This window comes from Pomacea canaliculata, linkage group LG7 (assembly GCF_003073045.1).
Source record: "Pomacea canaliculata isolate SZHN2017 linkage group LG7, ASM307304v1, whole genome shotgun sequence".
Lineage (NCBI taxonomy): Eukaryota > Metazoa > Mollusca > Gastropoda > Architaenioglossa > Ampullariidae > Pomacea > Pomacea canaliculata.
Genome location: NC_037596.1, coordinates 24,330,266 through 24,355,809, shown reverse-complemented (window position 1 = coordinate 24,355,809; position 25,544 = coordinate 24,330,266). Strand labels below are relative to the sequence as shown.

At 34.8% G+C, this 25,544-nt stretch overlaps 2 protein-coding genes across 4 annotated transcripts; both read left to right on the top strand.

The window, feature by feature from the left end:
* The first annotated feature begins 2,983 nt into the window (after nucleotides 1-2,983).
* Nucleotides 2,984-11,817, top strand: LOC112569198. Of its 3 annotated transcripts, none has more exons than XM_025246923.1 (13): nucleotides 2,984-3,300; nucleotides 3,691-3,818; nucleotides 4,324-4,489; nucleotides 4,854-5,098; nucleotides 5,487-5,614; nucleotides 6,117-6,291; nucleotides 6,677-6,913; nucleotides 7,191-7,475; nucleotides 7,712-7,813; nucleotides 8,755-8,865; nucleotides 10,055-10,324; nucleotides 10,714-10,820; nucleotides 11,038-11,817. In XM_025246923.1, exons 4-13 carry the CDS (start codon nucleotides 5,044-5,046, stop codon nucleotides 11,137-11,139), a joined length of 1,572 nt encoding a protein of 523 aa, XP_025102708.1. In that variant the 5' UTR covers nucleotides 2,984-3,300; nucleotides 3,691-3,818; nucleotides 4,324-4,489; nucleotides 4,854-5,043; the 3' UTR covers nucleotides 11,140-11,817. The 3 variants fall into 3 exon arrangements, with proteins under 3 accessions (XP_025102708.1, XP_025102707.1, XP_025102709.1); XM_025246922.1 differs by having other exon boundaries at nucleotides 7,191-7,511; XM_025246924.1 differs by lacking the exon at nucleotides 7,191-7,475.
* Nucleotides 11,818-13,798: 1,981 nt separating this feature from the next.
* Nucleotides 13,799-24,814, top strand: LOC112567846. The gene is made up of 16 exons (XM_025244692.1): nucleotides 13,799-14,083; nucleotides 14,975-15,102; nucleotides 15,329-15,497; nucleotides 16,319-16,567; nucleotides 17,250-17,377; nucleotides 17,627-17,840; nucleotides 17,969-18,217; nucleotides 18,487-18,608; nucleotides 19,096-19,276; nucleotides 19,568-19,807; nucleotides 20,081-20,347; nucleotides 20,595-20,696; nucleotides 21,999-22,136; nucleotides 22,422-22,607; nucleotides 23,155-23,261; nucleotides 23,508-24,814. The coding sequence occupies exons 1-16, from the start codon at nucleotides 14,020-14,022 to the stop codon at nucleotides 23,625-23,627; spliced, it is 2,664 nt and encodes an 887-aa protein (XP_025100477.1). The 5' UTR covers nucleotides 13,799-14,019; the 3' UTR covers nucleotides 23,628-24,814.
* Nucleotides 24,815-25,544: the final 730 nt, after the last annotated feature.

Here is a 25,544-nt window from a genome sequence, read left to right as displayed (position 1 = left end):
GGGGAGATGTAATTCATTTTCCCAATTAGCGGCAACGTATTTTATAAATGCTAAACACTGCTTAAGATGGGTGTAGGTCATGTTTTATTTAATTTTAAATGTTTTCTGGCTTACATTCAACTTTATTAATATTTACATTTATTGTAAAAATGAAAATACCGCAGTTCTATGCTTGTAATCGGATTTCTTTAGATATTCAGAGAAATATGCTGGTAATTGAAATACATTATCATAACAAAATAACGTTTCTGGTAAGTAAACAAATGAAGTTTTAACATCATGTTTCACAAGGAAAAAAGCAGGATAGTTTCCCATTTCAGTATTGTACTAACTACAACCAACTGCGTCGCACAAGTGTTTTTTCTTAACAACAGATTACAACGATTTGTACGTGAGCTTACAATTGTATATTATTCTGAAGCTTTGTGTTGATTATAGGAGAGGGGGGCATAAATATCACAGTAACTAAAATACAGTACATGTACAATAATCAGAACCCCAACCAGGCAGCTTACTTGTCATCACAGCGCTTCAACCTTGCCAGTCATCCAATTCTATACATTAAATTTACTATAACATAGTCCAATTGTCTCAAGTTTCGTAATCATAAAGTTTCTCTAACGTTGAATGGGAGAGGCGATACCTGAATGCACAGAATTTACAAAATTCTCACTTACTTTCGGTGGCATCAATGAGCGGATCACAATTCACCACACATTTTATACATACCACAGTTCTCGCTTGCATCTATCTCCTTTAGGATATTTAAACTAGGGACGCTAGTGGTTGACGACGATATAGTGTTTGTACCCCATAAGCAAGTTCCAGCTAGGCTGATCACGACCTGGCTGACAATGCTGCAGCTTCCAGACATCAGAAGAGCAGGTGGCTGACTACGCAAACAACGCATCTGCTGACGACAACATTCTCAGCGTTTATAAAGATAACGCAAAGCAAATAAAGACAGTCTTGTCCATACCTTGACTAGGCAAGGAATTATTCTGATTCCGTGGTCTTTCTTTTCAAACAAAATTTTTGCTCCAGTGGTCTCTATTCTTTAACAATCTAGCGTGGGAATAAATCAAACTAAGTTTTCTTCCAACTATAGGGTTCGGTGAACCTTTCACTCACCCATGGCTCTTTCATAATCGTGCTCTTCCAATGCGTTTCTTTCTAAGGCAGGCACGGTAAGGACGACACAATCCCTGCATCTCAACCTGCAACAAGGGTGACACCACGTCTTACAAACAGCTTCCACGTTGTATCACTTCACATTAAGTGATGAAATTTGTCGGCTGTACGGTCAAACGGTGATTTGTTTATACACTTTTTTCAAATTGTCACTGCAATGACAGAATGACTCTCTCCCAGTCGATGGCAGCCATTCTAAGAGCCTGGACAGGTTTTATAGCACCCAAAATCTTTAATTGCCATCTTTCCATTACCTTCTTCACACCCCATCAAACTATTCTACTTTCTTCATTAGTCTGTTATTTAGTGTTAAGCATGATAATGAGTTGTGTATGGTAAAATATTTGGTTGTATGCTGTATATCTTTTTTCAATTGTAATCGTTGGTTTTAACCCATTTTTGTAACAATATTTAATGTAAGATTAAAATTATAATTATTTCATGCCGCCTGCTTTATATTTGTACCTAAAAACTGTAAACGATTTTTTTACAAGTTTTACTTTAGCCCACGCGTTGCATTCGCATGAAAAATTCACTTCGGAAGGAAGTTGGGAATAAGGAAGCATCTACTCTACTCTCAGTGTTTCACATCCTGTTGATTCACTTTGAGAAGAGTTCACTTTAGTAGGGTTTTTTTCAGCTCACGAACTTGCAACAAGCGGAATGTGTGACGAGGTCTGCAGCAAGAAGTTTTGCACTTGGTTAGTTTCAACGTGTCGTTAACAGTTACAACTTAAAACTGTAAAACCTATTCTGTTAGTTATAAGTTTCACACTAGCCCAACATTTCCACGCGTGCATCGCAATGAAACATTCACCATTTCGGAAGGAAGGTTGGGAGTAAGGAAGCACTCGTCTCTACTCGCAGTGTTTCACATCCTGATGCATTAAATCAATATGCACATTTGAGAGGTTCACTTTATTTTCAGCTCAGGAACTTGCAGCAAGGGCTGACGAGGACTGCAGAAATAAAGTTTGCACTTGGTTATTTTAAATTGTTTTTATTAGTGTTCAAAAAACCTCTCAGGGAAAACGATGGCACAAAGGGTTGTTTGTGTTATACAGCGCTGTTCTCCTAATGGTAACCAGAACAGTCAGGCAAGTCTAATTCAATACACGTATGTACTATCTATTTTTGGTCGAGCATTTGTGATATTTAATTATAGGAACAGTTTTACATTTTACACTACCTTTTGCTGTTCCATTTTCTCACTTCACTTACAGGAATCAACTACATTTATTTTATTTTTCCTAGTGTTTTTGTTATTTGTTTTACCAAAGTTTTCACATACTTAGTAATTCATGAATCTAATATCTAAATTAACTCAATTGTCAGGATGGGGCGTTGGGAATTGTCTGATGATTTATCCTGTTTTGTCCCGATGATTTTGGTTTCTGGTTGAGGTAGGTGTTTCATAGATCAAGAGGGAGGCATATATTATTAGATGAGCAAAATCAATACGGTTTAAATAGCCTGGTTAGTCCTTCGAGCAAATTGCTTCAGAGACAAAGGAGAGAAAGAATAGTAAAAAAATAACGATATTGTATGATTATTTCTTGTTAATATTAAGTAGATGGCATTAATTAGGCTGAGCAAACCAACGCGAAGGGACGACAATGATAATGATGATACATTCATTACATCTTATCTATGACCTTATCTATAACCACCGGTCTATACTGCTCTATAAGGATATTTGTATTCTACCGTTTGATTATTTTTGTTCAATGAACAGTTATATTTAGATTTCAGTAAACTGTGTGCACAGAAAATCGTTGTTGTTTTTTCAGCTTTACATATCCGTGATTGTTCTTCTGGAGTAAGAGATGTGACGGAGGACACGGACGTGAGTTTTACCTGCGGCCGTTACAATGGCCGGGTAGAATGGTTTTCGTCTACTGATAACTTACAATGGAACTACATTGGCCATTGCGAAAGAATAAGGTGTTATTCCCAAAAGGCCCCTCCATTTCTTTTATCTGCACAAAAAACAATTTCAAATTGGAATACGAGAGCACGCTGGACATCAAGCGTGTCACGAGCAGCAGGACATTTTACTCAAGTGCAGCGACGAGGACACAATAGATGTTTGCAGGCTAAGGATTGTAGGTGATGTGATTTAAGATTCCTTTTATTATTTTTCAATAGTTATTTAGGCATTCTTTAGATCTCAGACTTTTCGGCATAAAAATAGCAGGAAATTTAATTTGTATTTTAAGGAAGATTTTAATGACATAACAATTTTGTTTCAAGTGATACATATTTCTAAGTCGTATTTCCGGTCAAGATTTTCTTTCCGTTTGCAAACGTGAAAAATCATGAAGATGGATTTATTAGTAACAGTAATGTTATCTATAGATCTTTTAATAACAATTAGTGTCAAAATTAATAACAAAAACTTTCTTCAATAATGTCCGCTTATTTTATATCAAATTGCATATTTCAGATATTATATATATGTTTAAGTAAATACTCATCATGATTTGTATATACATTTAGTGCCTTTTATCGCTAAAAACTGCAATGTAACGATATCAAAATGGCGGCTGTACGGAACGTGTGCCGTGGAAAAGATGTTTGCGTCAGACGACAAGTACTCCTGCATGTGGAGTGTAAACAATAACAAGGTATTTCACACACACACACACACACACACGCACCACACACATTTTCTCATAAACTGTTTCACACATTATCGTTCCACACGCATACTCTTTCTCTCTCTTTTACACATGTACATCTATCTATACACACACTTATTATTCGTAAGATAAATTAGAAAGTTTGTTGAAAATCATAACACTTGTATAGTATATACTGTATATAAAGGTAGCTCTATTTGTTATTCCAAGCATATTTTGTTCAGTTTTAGATAAATGGATTTTTTCTATATTTATCCTGCTTATTTAATTTCTCTAAATTCTCTTTGGACAACTACTTATTATTTGTCACATTTGGATTTTTTAACGCTTTTAACGCTTGTTGCTGTCTTATAGTGTTTCCTTCAACTAGATATAGTGCGATTTTATGTAGCATTCTCAAATGAACAAACTAAAGGTATATGTAAGACAAAACATTTTACTAATTAGTACAGTATGCCTTGGTTTGATTTTCTTTTCTAAATGATTGAAGCTCACAAGTTATGAATCACTCTCTCAATATTGGTCTGGAGGGAGAAGATACCAAAGAGGCCAGTTGTTATTTTTAACCAACGATGCTGTGGACTACGGAATGTACACTTACAGAGTCACCATCAATCCGGGTCCTTCAACTATTTTTGTTGAGATTATTAGCATAGGTAAAGAAATAGATAGTTACTTGTACATGTTTCTCGTATTTAAAGATACGTTCCTACAGTTGTATATAATTTTACTGTGATATTACCAATGGGATTTTTGGTCAATAACATCACTTTTATCACTCAATTATTTTATAGGGAGTAAAATAATAAACACAAGTAAAGATATCTTTGACACAAAACATGATTTTATTTGGCTAGAAACCTATTTTTTCGTTTGTTAGTTTTTTCGTTAGTCTAGGTCTTGCAAATTATTCATGCTTAAAATACATGACCTTTGACAGGTGTAAACAAAAATCACATTAACACCTACGTAGTGTGTCCGACAATCGCTTTATCTGTCTTTTTATTGACAATTAATCAGTGCCACCTGGGGATCCTGTCCACACGTGTAATGACACTGTTGAGGAGGGATCCAGTGTTATCTGCAAGTGCACTTCGTCAAATAAAGGATTTCCACCTGCAGTATTTACCTGGATAAACAAAACACAGACACTTACAATTCAAAATGTTCAGACAGAATGTAGCGGCTGGAAGTACACCTGTCGGCTGACATGGGGTCGAATGGTTTAATCAACCGTACAACTGATTTTGCCTTGAAAGTAGCAGGTAACTATAATTATATTTTATACCTTTACCATGGATATTAGTGTTACAAAATTCTTTTAAGGTGCTTACTGTTTTTATAGTAAAATAAGCAAATAAATTATAACAAAGTTGATTCTTCCTTCTCAGCATATGTTTTTACACACATGTATTTATAATTATTCCATTCTCTGAGTCTAGTTTAAATTGCAAGACAACACATTTATTACAATAAATCGTCTGTTTCGACAAAACTAATTCTTTTCAGTTTATCTCGAATTTTTTTTTTAAATTTCAGAAACTTTGTTTCTCGCATGAGTTTAAATGTGTTTCAAACATTATGGGATATTAAAAGTTATTAAATAGGTTTGTCATTAACATACTTTTTGGCTGTTATTAATTTTGTCTCCAGTCGCCGTCACCATCGTTCCTACTAGCTGCAGTGTACAATTGTCAGGATGGAAAGTGTATGGAATGTGTACAGTCAAAAGGGTAGTGGGACGAAAAAACAGGATGTGCAAGTGGAACATGAAAAACAAGGTGAAATCCATGGACAGGTTTTATAATATATGCAACATATACACTAGTACCTCTTGAGCGGGATCAAAACTTGATGTTAATATTTTTCTATATTAATATGTGGAATACAGGAAATATAAATTTAGAAAACTAGTGTACGTGCAACGTTAGAGTTTTGGTTTTCTGTGAGATTTGATGACAGAACATAATAACATTATTTAAAATACATATTTGTCATCATACACATTAGTTTTGATAAGTCTATATATATTTTTTGAACTAAATAAGCAAAGACATGCCTGAAACTTATAATCATTGTAAAAAGCTTATCAGATTAAAATGAGAAGTTCCAAGACTTCCCTTACATGTATATTTTACTAAGATGTAGATAATTTGCTGAATAAAACCGAATGAAATTTACACATTTTAAATATTATTAAATTTTCGTGCTTTTGAAAACATACAGAGATATAAAGTATGTGCTTAAAAAAAGAACTTGTAATAACTGCTTGTGTCTTTACAGAATAACACAGAGGAGTTCCAAGGATTTGTCGGTTATACATATATGTATTCTGAAAATTATGTAAAAGAAACTTGCGCTTTCCTGCGTGAAATACCTGTCGACAATGGCAATTATACCTACAGCATCAGTGAATCTTCACATCCAGCAGATCAGTGGGGGAAGACTATTTATATCGGTAATTTTAGTTTATTATATACATTTGAGAAGGCAATATTATATTCTAGTGATTCAAATAGGTCAATGAGGTTTTCAGTGGATCAAGGCTCAAATGCAGCTGTGAAACTTTTGTGCAATTTTATGTCACGCGTACCTAGAGGTTGATGCTTTAATGTCCATGAGCTGCTCATGACACTTTATTACCTTTTGTTTATTTAGTACATGCACAAGGTTAAAAGTATCCTACCTTTGTTTTTATGTCTACATTTTGGTAGGTTTTTTTATTTAACTAACTGCTCGTAATTATCAGTAGTTATGTAGTATTCTGTTTGTACTTTCAAATTTCTCCGTTTATGTGAGGTGTGTAGCTAGAATCAATATAAATATTATTGCATTTTGTTCAGAGAAGCCAGACGTGCCTCACCACAACTGTTCAAAGATGATTCTCGAAGGATCAAGTATGACCTGCACGTGCTTTACACCAAAGCTGGGAAATCCACCCGCGCTAGTTGGATGGGAGGGATTGGGAGAAACGTATTTGACTATACAGGGTAACAAGCAAAACCAGGGTATCGTCTTTACATGTTCTCTGACTTGGGGAGTCATCAGCTATACAACCCCATACGTGATTAACATTGCCTGTAAGTAATGTTTTACCCTTTTAGCTGCTATTGTATCATGTTACAAATTACTACTCTTCGGTACTCTAGTGTAAATAAATATTTTATGTCATATATCGTATCTTTTTGTCTTCTAAGATGTTTTCTCAATTATTCTTTATTATGTTTGTCAACATAATAAACTAGGCAATCTTATCTCTAGTCTTATTCTTCTGCTTTCTCTGTTGTTGCTATTGGCGTCAATTATTTTTGTTTTTAATCAAATTATATGCTTAGCTTTGTTGTTTAAAATACACAGACGGACCATCGCAAACTTACATCAGCAGCAGCGAAGAGTCATCGGGTGACGAGACAAAGACGATGTTAATGTGTACTGCAATAGATGTTTACCCTTCCGCCGTGTTTCACTGGAACATTGCGTGTGACAAAGAGACTCACGGAGTGAACACCAGCACGTGCACACTCTCTACGTCACGTGTAGAGGACAACACAGCAGTAGAGTGCATGGCAACCAACCAAGTCTTTGTAGAAGTGTCTTCTGCTAGTATATACGTCTTCAAGCCGAGACGTACCCATATCAAAAGTAAACAACATATATTTTCCATTCAACGAAAAAGAGGCAAGCGGTTAAGATGTAGCTAATATTTCATAAAAACAAAGCACAGATTAATACCATTCATACTTAAGAGCAAAAATATTGAAAACTACATACCGCAATAAGAGTTTAAAATCAAAGTGTAGACAAGTTTTATTTCTTAAATCACAAATGTTTGATTGGTCAACATGTTTATCAACGATTTTTCGTCCTTTTGTCTACAGATAACCATTTGATGGTGGGGATAATAGCCGGCAGTGGTGGAGCCATGATTATTCTTACCATCCTTGTGGCTGTTATAGTTGTTTGTGTGAAACGTCGGATAGGTAAACAGGGCTAAACTTTTACCGCCGGTATTTCAGCCTTAAATAAACACATTTTTGAACTGGTTGAAATAGTTTCTCACTGACTGCTTATTTGCTATGTCCTATATTATATGGGTAGAGGAAAGCTAACGGGTTAGTGCGACTGTGTCTAACCTGAAGCTGTATAATGGGTTCTACTACTAATAACAATAAATGCCAAAAAAAGTATATACCGCATACTCATACCCGAAAGACAATGAGTCAAAGACAAAATAGAAGGAACAGGAAAACAAGGACTACGAGAGAAGAATTAATTAACCGTACTGATAATTTACGAAACCAAATACAGAAAACGCAAAGAGGAAGCAGATGACAAGGGCGAAGAGTAAATTTCTAGAGGAAGACAGGATGTAGCGAGTAATGTATAAGGAAGATGTGCATTTTTGGGCACATTTGTAGAGAGTTGCATTGTTCTGATGAACAATTACTAAAAAATTCTGCTTTTTTTGTAATGCATCTCATAAGTGCGGGAATCTATTAAGTGCAGTTTTGGATTTTGACAAACTATTTTTTCTAAGCTTCATGTCTTCAAGTCTTTCTAGTTGGTAAATTTGAATGGCTCTTTGATGTCGCGTAAATGCCAACTGTTTTTCGCATTACAAAGAACAGTTCAATAACTAAGGAAAACAATCATCCTTTGTCTCATGTTTTTTCCCAGTATTTGACTTTTTATATGATATTTGTTATATGTTCATAAATATCTTAGAATATTAGTTGTATTTTTTCTATAGGTTGTTACGCAAGAAATTATTTTAGATGGCTTACTAATTGATAACAAGTAAGATTCTGGAGAGATCATCAGGTTAAGCAATAATAAATTGCGATCCAAAGAGATGTTAGACGATGTATATCGGGTTCTTGTACATTCACATAATCACATTTGTTTCTAATCTTTGTTGTAGCCAACAAGACACCAACCCACAATGTGCACTTTACTGCACCATCTACAGATGTCAACACTATTAGTCACAGAAGAGAAAATGAGTATATCACATTTGACGATCCAACATTGCGTAAGTTTATGTTTGATGCCATTCTTCTTTTTTATTCTATTATATCATGGACTCTCAACCATTTTCGCTAATGTATCTGCAAAGGTTGAAAGGTCTCCGTTCATAATCCTCGAGCATAAAATTACTTTTTCCATATTTTCCTCCAGCATAAAATTACTTTTTCCATATTGCCATGTGCTTACCTTTCTAATGCGATACTTGGTCTTGTTTTTGTGCCATCAAAAAGTTGCGACGATGGAAGCTGCTGACGGCTCGTATAACATCAACTTAAAGTCGGTTTCGTTTGTTGTTGTTGTTGTTGTTTTGTTTTTTGGGTTTTTTTTGCAGTCGAAGCAATGAAACAATAATTGTTTATGTCTCTTCATACCACTGCATAACCCTTACCGTACCCCTGGGGGAATGCATTCCACCGGCTGAGGCCGCGATATTAGTTGGCAAGAATGCTAGCTGTCTATCTTGATACTTTGCTAGCTATTTATTTAGTTTGTTATCTGTCTGCTTTTTCATTTTAATATACATGTATACTTTATTCAAACACACTTTTCCATGATAATGCAACTGGAGACTTGGCTATCTAACCGTAGAAGGTTGGAAAAGGTAAGACTTTGAGGAAGAAGAGAAAAGCATCCGTGATAAGTCAGAACTACAACTCATTACAGCAGGATCATAGGAAACTTTTTTTACGATGTAGTCCTTTTTACACATCGATGAACAGGAATACAAATATAGTATAAACATTAATAGGGCTCACATTAAAGATTCTCTGACATTGACGATTTTTGATGTTGGGTATTTTCCAACAATCAAACACTATATTCAAGATTTCTTACCTGGATAAGAAGTAGTGGTTGTTTTTCATTGACATTCTGATAGACCTTCGTTCATTGAAGACCGTCCGTTATATTTAACTGTTTATATCAGCCTATACAAGCATCAGGTGAGAGCACTTTATTGTTCTTTGAACTACTTTGTTTTCTATCATTGTCCTCTATGAACTGCTCACATTGAAAAACGCATTGCTGGCTGTGTGTGTTTGTTTTCTGCAACATTAATTCAATATTAAAAATACTGGGAAAAAGCCAGCCACAAATACTTTTTTTAATAAAGATGATCTTATTAGTGGTGAAAAAGTTTGAACATTTTCATCAGCATATTCAAGTAATAGTATCGTTGTTGAATCTTTGTGTAGTCCGCATTCCTGAGACACGGACTCCCGTTGTCCGCACCTCTGCACCATCTGGAGACCTGTACACCATCGTTGGCCCAGCGACTGTAGGAGACAATGAAGAAGTTGCTGTACAGGAAGCAGTTAAGAACAGGACGCGTGCAACAATAAGGATCAGCGGTCTTCAGGCTGGAACTACTGATGCCCAAACAAACGAAACAACTGAATCAACAAGTCTGGCAATAATGCACAAGCCAACAAGAATAGACAAGAAGGAACTTCATAATCAGTCAGGTAAACCATGGTGTAATACACCACCTAACACAATGAATTCCATAAAGGGCAACAAACAATAAAAAGTGAAATGCAGAAAGAAACACAAATTAGAGTAAAAGACAATATATAGATAATTTGTTCAAAAGCTGTATGAACACAAAGCTTGTCGTTCTATTACAAGCAAATCGAGATAAAATACAAAAAAAGAAGGAAAACATAAAAACATTTTTTAAGCTTGGTAATTGGTCTGCCATCAAGCAGGTAAACAGATTATTTCTACACGTCCATATTCTAAACTTCAAAGTAAAAACAAAAGTATTTTAGCATCATGCCTAAAATTATGGTCTAAACAATAAACAAGCTCCTTTGTTTACCTTTATCATTTTTTGTTTATTTCTGATTTCCAGTTACTGATTACATGAATATACCTCAAGTACCATGGAATTCTAGACTGGGTGTGTACCATCATGTTCGACAGGCTGCTGCGTCTGAAACAAGGATTTCTGATGCAAATGTGAGATTTTTTGACAGCAACATGCTTAAAATAAAGTTACAAAGTTTACCTACTTTTGTTTCTAAATCCACTAGATGTCCTCATTTTTATCATTGCCGACACACTTAAACATGTTATTTCCTTTTATTTCCCGTTAATTGTGGTTATTGTTTTGACTTTGATACTTGTTTATGAAGCGGAGCCAAAGAAATTCTTTTAATACTAAATGTTTCAACAGGCAACTGATGGAACAGACGAATACGATGTCCTACGAGTCCAAAAGAGTCGAACTGGACAGGAAGACCATGCAGCTACTTACAGCCGCCTTGACTTCAAATAAACATTGAGTTTACTTTAAAGTAACATCTCTAATTTATACTCTCTTTTTTGGATATATTAACTGTGTCAGGGATGAAAACTGAATAGTTTTTAATAATGTAATGGTGAAAAGTAAACTATTTAGGAAGCAGCTTTTATGTAGGTGAGAACTCTTACGTTAGAATTTAAAATAAAGATTTAGGAATTGTGTGTGTGTGTGCGCTCACGCCCTTAATTTTATAAAGACATTATGAAAAGAAATGTTGCTTATTATTCCGTTTTTATTGAGAACTTTTTTTTGATCCAGTTCTCTACTTTATGTAAAGTGAATGATTGTGTTTTATATAATTTATACATAACAAGGGACATTGTAAGATTCATGCCGTATGGTTCTCTTTATATATCTCTCTTTTCCTTTCTATATATATATATGTATTATAACATTTACCTTTCAGTATACACTTCTTGACCTTTCCTGACTTCAGGTCATCTTTTTGGGCGAAAAAACCTCCATAAAACTAATAAGGGCTATGTACATATGTATTAATTTATTAATTGAAACTGTTGGTCAAAACTTCACAGTAAATACTTTTCGATCGATTTGTGTTTTTTGTAAAAATGGCACAGAAACAATCGCAGTTATTTGTCATTGTTTTTGTTTGTTTTGGTTAAACCAGTTGTATAAAGAGTGTCGACTGTATTCGAAATTGATTAATATTTGTGTCTGTTTGTGTGCGTATGTATGACAGGTATGACAAATGCTCATTCACAGAATAGGAGATAAAATAAAAAAAGAAAGAAAAAACCGAATACAGGTAAATAAATATAAGATAGATGAAGAGGAAACCTTTAAAGTAAGAATAACAGCGCTGATGCCATGTGTTGTAGGTTACACTGCCCATGATTGCAAACAATAACAATAAATACTGTGTGATGTCTGTGGGACAGAAACTAGCCAAATCCTGTTCAGTTTTGTAGATATTCTTTCTCAACAAAGGAGTATACAGGACTTTGAAGAGGGAGGAAAGAAGCTTCGCATCATATGAGTCAATTAGTCATGTCTGCCTAATTACCTCAGCCTGTTACTTGTCTGTAAACACATTCAGAGGGAAAGCAGGCTTATCTTTATTTTTGCTTTATTAAACTATGTTTCTTCTCCTGTCTAATTAACTCCTTTAGTTGGAACTGAGAAGAGCCCATCACAGTATGTTCACAAAGGTGTCAGGGACCTGTAATGTTTATGACTATTTATAACTTTCAAATAATCGAGAGAGACGTGTTTTCAAGTATAATAAAGAAAGAAGATAAATAATGGCTCTTTGTATCAAAATATTAATAACAAGCCAATAGTCTTCTTTAGCATTAAAGGCGACATAAAAGTTGTCACTCTGTCATTATAGCTCAGTAGAAACAGTGACAGATGACAAAAGAAGCATGTTATGATATATGTAGCTTTAATCTTATTACAACGATTAAAAAGCAATTAAAAAAGACTAAAACTGTTTTTTAAGCAATGAAAAACCCTCATCATTGACATGGAAAAGATACCTTAAAACTTTCATACAATATTATAGTTTTTGTTGTATCCCAAACAGTATCGAGATAATGTCTGATTTTAAGGACCATATTTGAAATTTTAAAAGTCACATCTCTATCTAACGTACGTGGGTGTGTGTAGGTGGGATTGTGTGTGGTTTTTTTTTCGGTGTGAGCTTGCCTCGTATTTTTATGGTTTGTGCAATCACCGAAACAGGAAAAGTGTCAGATACTGGTGTTAGTGTAGTGAGGTCACTTCCTAAGAGGAAATTTCATTTTCAAAAATTGAGCAACTATATGACACAGCCTTTGATGGAAAACGACTTTACGAAAATCGTGTACACCCCCTTAAGATGCACTGTTGTTGTTGTTTTTGTTGTTGTTGTTGTTGTTGTTGTTGTTGATTTTGAGTGAAAGTGCTTGCACCTCGCGGTGATTAAAGCTGCTTAAGGAAAGTCTTTCAACTACTCTTTCAATCACAATAGCAGCTGATCCACATTGTCTACGAGTTGTTGCCATGACTACACAATACCAAGATGTCACAACCGTGATCAGTTTGAATCAAGACAGGTAGATGTTATGGCTAATGACTTTGATCAATTTGTAAGAATGGAATGGTGTTGTCTTCTTGCAACATGAAACCTGAAACCGATGAGAGACTTCTCAGATGGAGTTAGAAGTTCAGAATCAACTGGGGACCTGAAAATATTGCACAAAGGTCATTTTTTTGCACTTAGTAAAAGAGATAAATAACTAGTGCGTGTGGGCTCAATTGGTAAAAAAAATGAAAGACACTCTCAAACAAATAAAGTAATAAGAAAAATATATTCAAGGGCAGCGTTCAACAACACTAAACAGTTTTCAATGTGTTCCACTCTGTTTACTACCGTTTTTAATATATCTATATAGACCTACAAAACAACCGACACTACCTCATGTCAGTACTTTAGTATTGTTAAAATCGAGCAGTGTGTCAAGCAGAGCAAAGTTTACAAAGCTGAGGGTCGTGCCCCACTTAGCGCCATCAGGGCACGCGGCGTTCAGAATAAGGAAGTGAACGTTGGCAGTGTATCGCATCCGGTGGCTGCACGTGACGGTTGAGGATGATTAACTGGACTGCATCTTTAAAGGCGGAAACTAATTTATTTAGTTTTATTTAGTTCCTTGAGGGGCAGAGGGCTGCAACGACTCCTCGCCAACTGGTTTGTGTAGGGTGTGTCGTGTCCTACCCCACTTGCGATCCTTGGTGTCTTGGCTAGTGGGATGTTGGTTAGTTTTCAAACAGTCTACATCCCGATATCTTCAGTCAGTAAGTGTCTTGTGCTCTGTTGTTACAAACAACTGGGATAGAAAACTTTCAAGAAAAATGATGACACTGGATTTTTTGCTGTTTTTCGGTGCTCTTTTCTTACTGACAAAAGAACATTTAGGTAAGTAAAATTTTATGCAACATTTTTTTTATTTTTGTGTCCTTTTGTATTATGCTGTTACATAATGTTGACTCATTTCACAGTTTGTACAAAAACATTTATTTCCTCATTTTTTTCTTAACTTCCTTGTCTCTGTCTTATCTCACATTTTTTTACCTCTCCTAATTTCACGTTTTTTGCAATTAGCACTCAGTTTTAGTCAAATCAACTGAAATTGTTCTGTTGAGTAGCCGAAGTCGAGTTCACATCAACGACACTTCAACAGGTTTTATTCGGAGTCAGAGATTGGGACATAGGTACATTGAAACCTAGATTTTTTATTTCTCACGGGACCACCAAAAAGTACACGTTAAATCGAGAAAAACTGTGTATCAAGGAAAAAATTTTTGCTTCACCTTACCTTTAAATACGGAGAAAGTGTGACAGGCCCCGTACATCACCATCCTGTCTAAATACAATATGTTGAAAAAAGTAGAGCACTTGATCAATATTTGATGACAATATTTACAACTAAATTTACTCCTTGTTAGTCATGTTGTGGCAACAACATAAGAAAAGGGTATAACAAATCGGGTGGACTAAGAGCAATAGGGTAGACTGGCTGCTGGAGCCTTGATTAATAGTTTGAATTTTTAAATTGCATAATTAGCTTGTAGTCGGCAAAAAGGACATTAAACAGGTAAAGAATGTTTTTTGTGTCGTCCTCGCTATTCCTCCCGAGAAACTTTACATCTATAATGAAAATATTAATGAACGAAATCATACTTTAGCTGCTTCTATGTTTATAGATGTATGTATATATATTGAAAAAAATTTGTTGTGCAGTATTTGCAGTAAAAAACATTCTTTTCACATTTTTGAACACGTGCAATTAATTTGTCTTTGTAACAGGGTCTCCTATCATTACAAACTGTGATGTGTCGATAGTCCAGTGGAAGGTAAGTGGGACATGTGTAGTTGAAAACATGGACTCGTACTACGGAAACCACGTGTGCACATGGCGAGTAAACAATATCCAGGTACTTTTTATGGGTCTTTCTCTCTCTCTCATACACAAGCACACACACACACACTGATATATGAATGTACAAGCATATATAATTACATTTCTGACAAATTTTATCATCATCATCATCATCATCATCATCATCATCATCATCATCATCATCATCATCAGCATCATCAGCATCATCATCAATATTAACTCGACTACTAATAAATTGTTTTCTGCAAAACGAATTGCAGCTCAGGGGTTCTTTACAAGGTTCAGTTACTCGATACTGGTTTGATGGGAAAACCTATGACAGAGGAGTTTGTTATTTTACCCATGTAATACCTACAGACAAGGGCAACTACACAGTCAGCATCAACATAGATTCAGGGTTATGGAACACTGTTAAAACACTTCATATAGGTAAAGTATTTGCTTTTACATATCGTAAATATTCAGATTGTTTGTAAAGACGTTTCTCTAACTGTCAGTGTATTTCCTTGTGGTATTATCTGTATCTATGTGTAGTATCATTCTGACTCTACAGTTCGATGTGAGCTGGGCTTAGTCACCAGGCTTACCGGGTCTAGCTTTTGTAGGGTCAGAGCCCGTTTCAGATTCCTGGTTCTCTTTACCTTCTTCAAAATTCAATCCCCAGCTAGAATAACTGATGTCAGTATCGTTGATCTCTTTAACTTTCAATGTTGTTGCTCCAACCGCTAGACGTCCTCTCTTCTATCTGCTAAAACAGTTTTTAAAAAGACAAATAACTATATAGCCTGTAACTTTTAAATATTACCAAGTCAACAGGGGCTGGGAACCAATTAAATCTATTTCCTTTATTTGTTATGGAAACAATTGTTTCGGATAACGAACATTTCGGATAACGAACAGCTTTCCAGAAGGGATTAAGTTCGTTAACCGAGGTTCCACTGTACATGCTTTGCCAAACGCACATTGCATGTTTTAAATAAGTTCAAGTTTCTGTACAAACACATAAACATACATACAATGAATGTCCTCCTGATCATTATCGGATCCTTATATAATACTGTAATTCCCACAACTAACTTGTGGATTCGAAACTCCAATAACAATTTCGTAATCAACTTAGTAATTAGATACTTTTGCTTCTAAACCCCACGTTTCCAAGATTATTGATGTATAAAATGCACGAGCTCTATATTTATACCAGATGCATGTTTTTGCATCAGATTATCTTGCATTGTATGCGCAATGTGCAGTGTCCCCAGGGGATCCCAAGTACACGTGTCCTGATGTCGTTCAGGAGGGATCCAGTGTCACTTGTAAGTGCACTTCATCAAATCCAGGAAGTCCACCAGCACAGTTTGTTTGGTCAGGACTGAGTACTGACACTTTATATGTTCAAAGTGTTAAAAGAGAGGACAGTGGCACCAGACATACATGTTTAATGACATGGGGTCCAGAGATGCCCATTAGCCGTCAAGCTATTATTACCTTGAAAGTAGCAGGTAAGTATTTTTTTTTACTTTGATAATGCTGCTTATGTTACTATTTTTGGTGCTTGATTATTTTTAATATTTAAAAAATGAAAAAAGTCTTTGTGATTGAAAAACAAATCATTTTTCGTATATCTACTTTTTCAAAGTTTTTTGTAAGGGAAACAGCTATATATATAATGAATATAAAATATAGAAACAGTATGTGGTATGTATTTATAGCATATACTAGTATATTCTCTAGAATTAAGGTTTCAAGCAAAAATTAGCAATGCCATAAAAAAAACTCTCCTATCTTTAATACAGGTTGTATCGTTTATGCCTACACGCAAATATTTTTCATTTCTGATTATATAGACTTCCGAAATAGTAAAAGGGATATATGAAGCTTCTTTCACATATCAGGCAGACTTTAGTAACAGATGACTTATCTAAGTGATTTCCCCGTAGACCCTGGGGTTGTTATCTCTTAATTAATAATGGTTACTAGATTTCATAGATTGCTTTTTTGTACTTAGAAAGCGCAAGATATTTTTTTTGTGATAAATAGTTTAGTTACTGCAAACATGTTTTTTTTTATAATTAATGAACGTTTCCTCCCACTAATGTATGACTGGAGTTGTATGAATGTAATATTTCAAGAAAAATGAACACCTCAGAAAGCTCATTTGTTTGCTCAAAATGTTGTATTCAGTGCCTGTCAGCATCGTTCGTTCATCCTGTAGTGTACAGCTGTCGAAATGGAAGGTGCAGGGAGTGTGTACAATTCAGTGGCTGGAAATGAACAACACTCCCGTGTGCAGGTGGCGCTACTTCTATCAGGTGCCCTCTATCATTGTCTCCCTTTCATCTATTTTTCTCTAAAATCCCAGGACCTTTAAAAAAATATGTGTTTATTACGCACATTCATCTTTCTATCTTTCTAAATTCGCGTGTTCTTTACAAGACAGAAAAAATTAATAAAGAAAGAAAAATAGTGTATTTTTGATTACTACATTTTTTGGCGGAGGAGATGAGCTAGCTTTTTTTACAGCAGTAAGAATTTATAAATAATAGTACTATATTTTTCAGTCTAGAGGTTATGGATCTTCTTCTGTTTCGCCGAAATCTGTCGACTTAGGGGAATTCCAAGGCTCTTCAACTTTTGTCACTGTTGATTCCATTCGTTACAAAAGAAGAAACTGTACTTTCGAACAGACAATGCCTCTCTTGGAGAATGATTACAGCTACAGCATAAGAGTATCCTCACATCCAGACGATCAGTTTTCGAAATATATTCGTAAAGGTAAAGCAAGTTTGACATTTTTTGTCATTAGTTTAAACAAATTATTCATGGATAAGATGCTTAAGATTTGATCAGAAAAATTAAACTTGGCAAACGAGCACGTTTCGCAATTTGTTTATCGTGGGCAGAGCGTCCAGGACCACCTACACACAACTGTCCAGCCATTGCATATGAAGGATCCAGTATTCATTGTATGTGCAACTCCTCAAAAGCAGGAATTCCACCAGCAGAGTTTATCTGGGAAGAAGTGAACAATGAGATGTTACACCTTCCAAAGGTTCAGCGAGAAAACAGTGGCATCAACTATACATGTCAGCTAACATGGGGTCCAAACAGACTCATCAGCCTTGAAAATGTTTATAGCTTCAATGTAATAGGTAACAATATTCAATTACTTTTACATTAGCTAATACTTTTCGTTTCTCAATTTGTTTTTGGTGTATGAAAGTTTGCCCAATAGCTCCTTATCGGATTTCTGGCATCTTTTATAATTCTTCTGATAAATAGTCATTACGGCTTTCGTTGCCTAACAAACTGTAAAAGCTTTACGACAAAATGATCTTGCTTTTAAAGTCCGTGCTTGCGGAATGCTAAATCTTTACGAATGTTTTGTAGCTTTCGTTTCTAAACACAATATTGCCTCTAGTTCCTGTCAGCATCGTTCCTGGTAGCTGCAGTGTGGAGCTGTCAGGATGGAAGGTGTATGGAGTGTGTACAATCAGATTGCTGTGGACAAATAACCGCATGTGCAAATGGACACTGAAAAAGGTACACTCCTCGGACATCTCCGTTTAGGCTAAAAACTTACAAAATACATGCAATCTGTACCTATATGCTTCTCAGCTTGGATGTATCCTACGTGTTCATATACGTTTTGAAAAAGCAAAAGATACTCTAAAAAACTGAAATATACATTTGTATTTACTTTAGCATTCAGGTTCAAATGTTCACAAAAAGTTAAAATACTTAGTTTCTTATGTGACATGAGAAGAAAAAATGTTGTACCACAGTATATTTTCAGATGTCTACATACACAGTTATTAAATTTAACATCTTTAAGACACTTTAATCATACCTATATTCAAATCTACTATTCACTAAAAAGAGCAGAACCCATTACAAATAACCTCTTTTCCCTAAGTGTACTATAAAAACAAAGTATAAAAAATATCGTTCCTTTACAATTTATAGTAGACATCCATCATTTTTACCATTTTATTTCAACAATAATTTGATTAATTGCTCGTGCGTGCAGAAGAACATAGAGCGATCATATGAAGGAACCCAAAGTGCTTTCACCAGCAAATCAGTGGATATTTATTATTATGTAAACTGCTCCTTCATGCATCAAATGCCTGTGGATGATGGCAAATACACCTACAACATCAGTGTATCTTCACACCCAGCAGATACGTTCTCAAGGACTCTTCATATCGGTAAGATAAAAAAAAACCCTTATACTTGAGATCCCTATTCTCAAAACACCATCCTAAAATCTGACAAAATAAAGAAATAAAATAAAAACTCACAGTTCTTCTCACGAGATATGTTATTCTGCAGCAGGTCGTAGATCACTTTAATGATTGCCACTGGAAGCTCCAAAGAAATTTTCTAACGAGAGAGAGCCAATATATAAAACATAATTAATATTATGATACCAAGGTTATACACAATTTAGGGACTAAGTCAGAAAGTACTTGAAATAATGTGATTTAATATTTACCCAGAGAGACCAGCTCCACCTCAGCACAACTGTTCCAATGTCACCCTCGAAGGCTCAAGTATAAACTGCAAATGTTTTTCTCTAAATTTGGGAGATCCACCTGCACAAATTGGATGGGTGGAAACAAGGGAAGAACATTTTGCTATTAAAGATATAAAGCGTGAACAAAACGGTTTCGTCGATACTTGTCGTCTGACATGGGGAGCAATTAACTATAGAACTCCGTACATCGTTACAATTGCATGTAAGTCGTGTTTTACAATTTTAGTATTTAGTTTTATATTTTTTTATTAATCTAGATTTACTATAAATGTTTTACATATATTTTTTACACTTGATCTTTTTTTTTAGTCAAATGTATCTGTATTGGCATCTGCATAAACTATGTATAAAACTAACTTTTATTTTTCATTCCGCCCCTTCTTCTTTCACTGTTGATGATGGTGATCTTTTTCTTTTTTAAATATAATTTGTGTATTGATCAAGATTTTATTGTTTTTAACTGGTTAATGCACAGATGGACCTTCGGAAACTTACATCAGCAGAGAAGAGTCCTCAGATGATAAAACCCAGACTGTATTAATTTGCACGGCGATTGATGTCTATCCTTCTGCCGTGTTTCGGTGGAACATCTCGTGTGACAAGGAGACTCACAGTGTAAACATCAGCAGGTGCACTGTCTCTACCACCAATATACAGGACAACATGGCAGTCGAGTGCATAGCACACAACAACATATTTACAGACGTGTCTTCTAATAGCACATACGTGTTCAAGCCCGAACGTAAGAATGTAGAAATATAAAAACAAACAAAAAAATTCACAAAAAATATTACGGTATAATGGACCTTTTATAGGGCAGTGTACCAATAATATTTAAAAGTAACAAGATTACAAAATGATTTCAACAGTAAAGGTCTAACATTTAATTTAAAATAAATGAAATTCATGGATTGTATCATTTTTAAAACTATAAACGATTCATTAGTCAGCTTGCTTAATGACGATTGTTTGTCTTGTGATCTTTGTAGAAAATTCTCTTCACGGGGGAATAATAGCGGGCAGTACTGCAGCTGTTGTTATTGTCACTATAATTGTAGCAGTTATCTTTGTTTACATCAAAAGACGGAAAGGTAAGAAACATTTTTGTGCCATAAATATCTGTGATTAAAATAAGCAAACTTTGGAGTTTTGATTCTTAGGTCGTACGAATTTGTTTGTTTGTAGTATTTTGTCACTTATTTTTCTTTCGGTATATTTTTATGATGTTGGGAACAACAGTGTAAACAGGGTAGTGTATTAGTCTCCAAGCCCATGGCGTGTCCACATCACATTTATACATATGTGAAATATTGTGCTTATCTCCCTTGGCCCATTTGTGAAGTGGATAGTTGGAAGTTGGAGAAGGTAAACCATTGAGGTAGAGGGAATGTGTCCCGCTCTCATAAACTGCTGACTCTGACCTATGTAATGTCTTCACACCTCTGTGTCTGGCACCTGTTCCATTACCTTGTAAGATTTGATCTTTTTCTCACATCGACTTAAAATACATTCATGCAAAAAATACAACTTACCCTTTAGCTTCTTTGGGAGACATTAACGATTTCAAAAAAGTGTTGTTGCTGTTTTTTGTTTGTTTGACATTGTAAAAGTTATTTACTAAAGGCGGTTATGGAAATTGGTTGTATTTATCCTAATGTTGTTTGTAATTGGATTGCACTTCTTATCGGGGCATACGGTAATCAGGTGAGTGTTATTTCTTTTTAGTCTTTTTTTTCACATCCATTGAAAACACATTCTCAAAAAAAACACAATGACACAACCATGCGGTTTACGCTTATTATTATTGATATTAAATATTAACGATTTAAAAAAAACTTTTTTTCTGTGTGACATTATAATAGTTGTTAAATAAAGGCGGTTCTACTTATCCTAATATTGTTCGTAATGGGTTTACATTTTTTTTACGGACATAGGGTAATCAAATATTTTTTCTCTTTTGACTTTACTTAACCCTTTTAAGACTCCGTGCCTGATTTGTTCTTACTGATTAATCATAGGGGAATTTTTAGTGGATGCCTTCATTTACAAACTTAAAATCAAACACAAGAACAACTGTAGAGAGCCAGGATTGTAAAGAGGTTTTTTTTCAAGGTTACAGTTATGCGAATTATATTATACCTTCATAGATTAGCTCAGAATGTTTTTCGTATTTGTTATGATGTGCTACATATTATATGACACTTTACTTAGCTTTCTAATCGACAAAGACTCTCAGGTAGTTAACATCCAAAAAAGTGCTAGTCCTAGCCGAAAATTATCAGCTTAAAGTTGTCTTAAACTTTTAGGATACAGTAAGTGGCGAGGCTGTTGTATAATGGTTAACGGGGGTTTATACATTTAAACACTCACATTATTGTCGATCCTTTTTACAGATGTCAACAAAAACAAGACACAGACTCCCACTGCACACTTCTATGCTCCATCTGGACAATTATACACAATTGCAGGGAATGTAACTACTGTTGACTACCGACAACACGAGTACAGTACAGTTCGTGATACGACAAGCCGTAAGTCTGAGTTTTACCTGCTGCTTTTTTTCTGGAAGAGAAAGCATTCACACAATTTATTTTTTTGAGAAATGTGATTGCTATGTAAGCGCCTTGATAGTAGATGATGATGATTGTCTCAGGTAAAGCATAATATAGCAGCTTACATTTCTTAAATGCAAATAAACGCATAATAAATAAGTAAAATAATACAGTGAAATACTGTGAAATTCACAAGAAAGGTATAAGGCAACAAAATGATTCGTAAAAGAATCTGAAAGACATCGTTGTAAGATCTCTGTGCAGTTGACAACAATCCAAGGGCACAGACACCCGTTGTTCGCTTCACTGCAGCATCTGGAGACCTGTCCACCATCACTGGTCCAGCGCCTGGAGGCAACCAGAAGCAACTTACTTTACAGGAAGTAATTAGGAACAGAGTACATGCATCGACAAGTAACAATTGCAAGAACAAACTTTCGGATCTGTCAGGTAAAGCATTATTTAACAAATCAGATAAGATATTGTATTCTAATGAGGGCATAATAAACAAAAAATTATCAACCTCAAAAGTATCATAGAGACAGAAACTCAAGAAGAGTTAAGGGCAAGAAATTATTCGTTTGTAAACCTGAATGTCCATAACAATTCATTGATTGCAAACGTTGTATGACTCTTAAAGTTACTGGAATGTCTGTAAAGATATCTAGATAAATTCAAAATGAAACATTGGAATTAACTTTTTTGAAAAGATAGGCAAAAGATTAAACACATTTTTTTCAGCTTGCTCATTGGCCAAAATGTAGTCAACTATATTTCAACGCCTTACAGTCCTTTACATATACTAAAATAACTCATAAACGCACTCCTCACCCTATTTTGGCATTTGAATTATTTATTTAAAGTTTGTTTATTAGGCTCACGTTTTGTCGTGCATCGTAAACGTGTGCATAAAGTACTGCTTAGATATCTGAATAAGGAAAAACACAATTTTGGATTTGTTGTGGTTTTTTTTTTTTTTTGATACATTCAATTCCAGTGGAAGGCTACGTGAATGTAACTGAAGTACCTACAGACTTTAGACCCGGTGTGTATCATAATTTGCCATGGGCTGCTATACCTCAAACAGTGGGCTCTGATGCAAGGGTGAGACATTTTTTTGCAGCCACACTAAAATAATGTCACGAAGTTTACTTATTTTTTTCTTTAAAATGCACTCGATGTGCAAACGAATATTATTTCATAAACAGAAAAAATTATCCATTTTCTTTATTACGTGTCAATTGTAATTATTTTTCATTAAATGCTAATTGTTGATGAAGTAGATGGAAACAATTGTTTTGATGCTTTATTTGATTTATGTTTACATTAAAGTTTCACATATTTCAACAGGTGCTTGATCAGTCGGTAAATACAGAAGATGAATACAATGTCCTTCGGTTCCAAGATGATCGTACTGGAGAAGAAGACCATGCCGTTACCTACAGCCACCTACAGCCACCTTCACTTTAGCTAAGAGCCTTCTGCCTTCTTTAGCAAAAGTGAATTGTAATATCTAGTTTTATTATTCAATAAACACATTCTTTTTTGCGTTTTCACAGTCCTATTTTCTCTTCTAAAATCATCAAAAGTGCAATGTTGACAGATTGTTTCTCAACATAGCTGTTGTTTTTGTTTTGTTTATATTCATTGAGTAAGAGAAGCAATTGTGATATTTTCTCGATTTCGCAATGACGATACAGAGAACGATTTAGGAATATGAGGTTTACAAATTAAGTAAGTCAGAATTTTCCACGTGTGAATGTTTTTCCCTGTGAAGAGATTTCGGATTGATTAAATGCTGGAAAGACCATGAATGTAGGTGTAAGGGGGAGTTAAAAAATTGACTGTGAGATTCTCTTAAATTTGTAAATTTTTTTTATAATTTATAAATATATATAATTATCATTTGGTCTCTTTGTGACTTGTTTTGTAAATATTTTAAATTACTGCGGTGACAATGTATATATTTCCCGGTGTATAGTGTTTGTTATACATGAGAGTTGTCATCACAGGAGTTTCTAATGTAAAGATAACTTTATAATGTAAGAAAACACAAGCAAGATGTGTGCAAGAAAGGAGATATATCAACAAAGAGTATGAAAGAAACAAGCAGAAAGGCAGAGACCCTCGAGAAATAGCGAAAACTAAACTGTAATTGAGAAGAAAGGGTTTCTCTTTTACACTTCCACACAGCCACCCATCCACTACAGACTCATAAATATTTTGTGAATATCGGACTATTATGGAAAATAATAAAATAAATGTAGTAACAATGTCAAGTAACAAAACGAAGCCTACAGAAACACTTTTCCTCGGGTTGTTAAAGGCGAAGACAAATGCACAGTTACACTTTAGTAAGTGTTATGTCGGTTAGGAGGATGCCCAGACCCATATCTTACTGTCTGTGGAATTTTTAGGACTAAATAAGATATTTCCATGTCAGTGCTGAATTATGAAGTTGTATGGAATTGCTGTCTTCTCAGCAGACTCTGCTCCCCATCGTTTTGTCTGTGAACTAACCATACTAAGACAATATGATATCTCAACCACGACAACACTGAATGCGTTTATGCAGGAACATTGTAAGCGGATTAGCTACACACGGATTTAGATGGCAATGTCAGATTGAACGAGGAAATAAATAAATTTGAACCAATGATTTTGTGGTTACATCTTTTGCGCGAGAGGTTCTAGGCAAACTAATATTTGATTGTGTCTAATAAGTCGAGTTAATGTCGCTTTGTTATGTGTTATTCATTTGTGTAAGTTTGTTAGTTGCACCATTAGTTTTGTTTTTATAAACCAAGAAAAGGCTGAGGATAAAGAATATCACGAGGGACTCGCCTGGTAAATTAGTTTGTAGCCATTACTTCACACGTGCATCTTGCAACTTAAGAATAATTGGTAATTTGAATACTATACACATAGAAGGTAATGGGTTTGGGTCATGTATAGTGTCCAACATATCATTGTTACACTGTCTAGCACGATATATTAGTGCTTGCCTGTAATGATCAGTTTAAACTCTCTTATGTAAATAAACAATAAACACGTGTGGAATAACAAACTTTAAAGTTTTATTTGAATTTGATTTGATTTAAATACTGTCATAAATATCTGACAACATGGAACCTGATGACTGTATAGAATATAGGAATCTGATAAATAAGACGGGATCATGAGTATGCTGTGGTCGGGTCATTTCTCACAAAATAGAAATTCCTATTTAAGGGGTGATTAACGCGAAGATTTATTAAAATTATTCAACTTTCTAACAATATTGTTTTTGGGACAGTGTTGATATTTCCAGTGTGTGGTGACTTGTCATTCATTACAGGAGTTCCTAATGTTGAGATAACTTTGAAATGTAAGAATATACAAGCAAAA

Excerpts from the sequence above, each read along its gene's own strand:
- LOC112569198 (XM_025246922.1), top strand. The coding sequence starts at position 5,044 with ATGGGGTCGAATGGTTTAATCAACCGTACAACTGATTTTGCCTTGAAA. Across the intron at positions 7,512-7,711 it reads TTCCATTCAACGAAAAAGAG|ATAACCATTTGATGGTGGGG; the intron begins GCAAGCGGTTAA and ends TTTTGTCTACAG. Across the intron at positions 8,866-10,054 it reads ATTTGACGATCCAACATTGC|TCCGCATTCCTGAGACACGG; the intron begins GTAAGTTTATGT and ends ATCTTTGTGTAG.
- LOC112567846 (XM_025244692.1), top strand. The coding sequence starts at position 14,020 with ATGATGACACTGGATTTTTTGCTGTTTTTCGGTGCTCTTTTCTTACTG. Across the intron at positions 15,103-15,328 it reads GGCGAGTAAACAATATCCAG|CTCAGGGGTTCTTTACAAGG; the intron begins GTACTTTTTATG and ends AACGAATTGCAG. Across the intron at positions 19,277-19,567 it reads CTCAAGGACTCTTCATATCG|AGAGACCAGCTCCACCTCAG; the intron begins GTAAGATAAAAA and ends ATATTTACCCAG.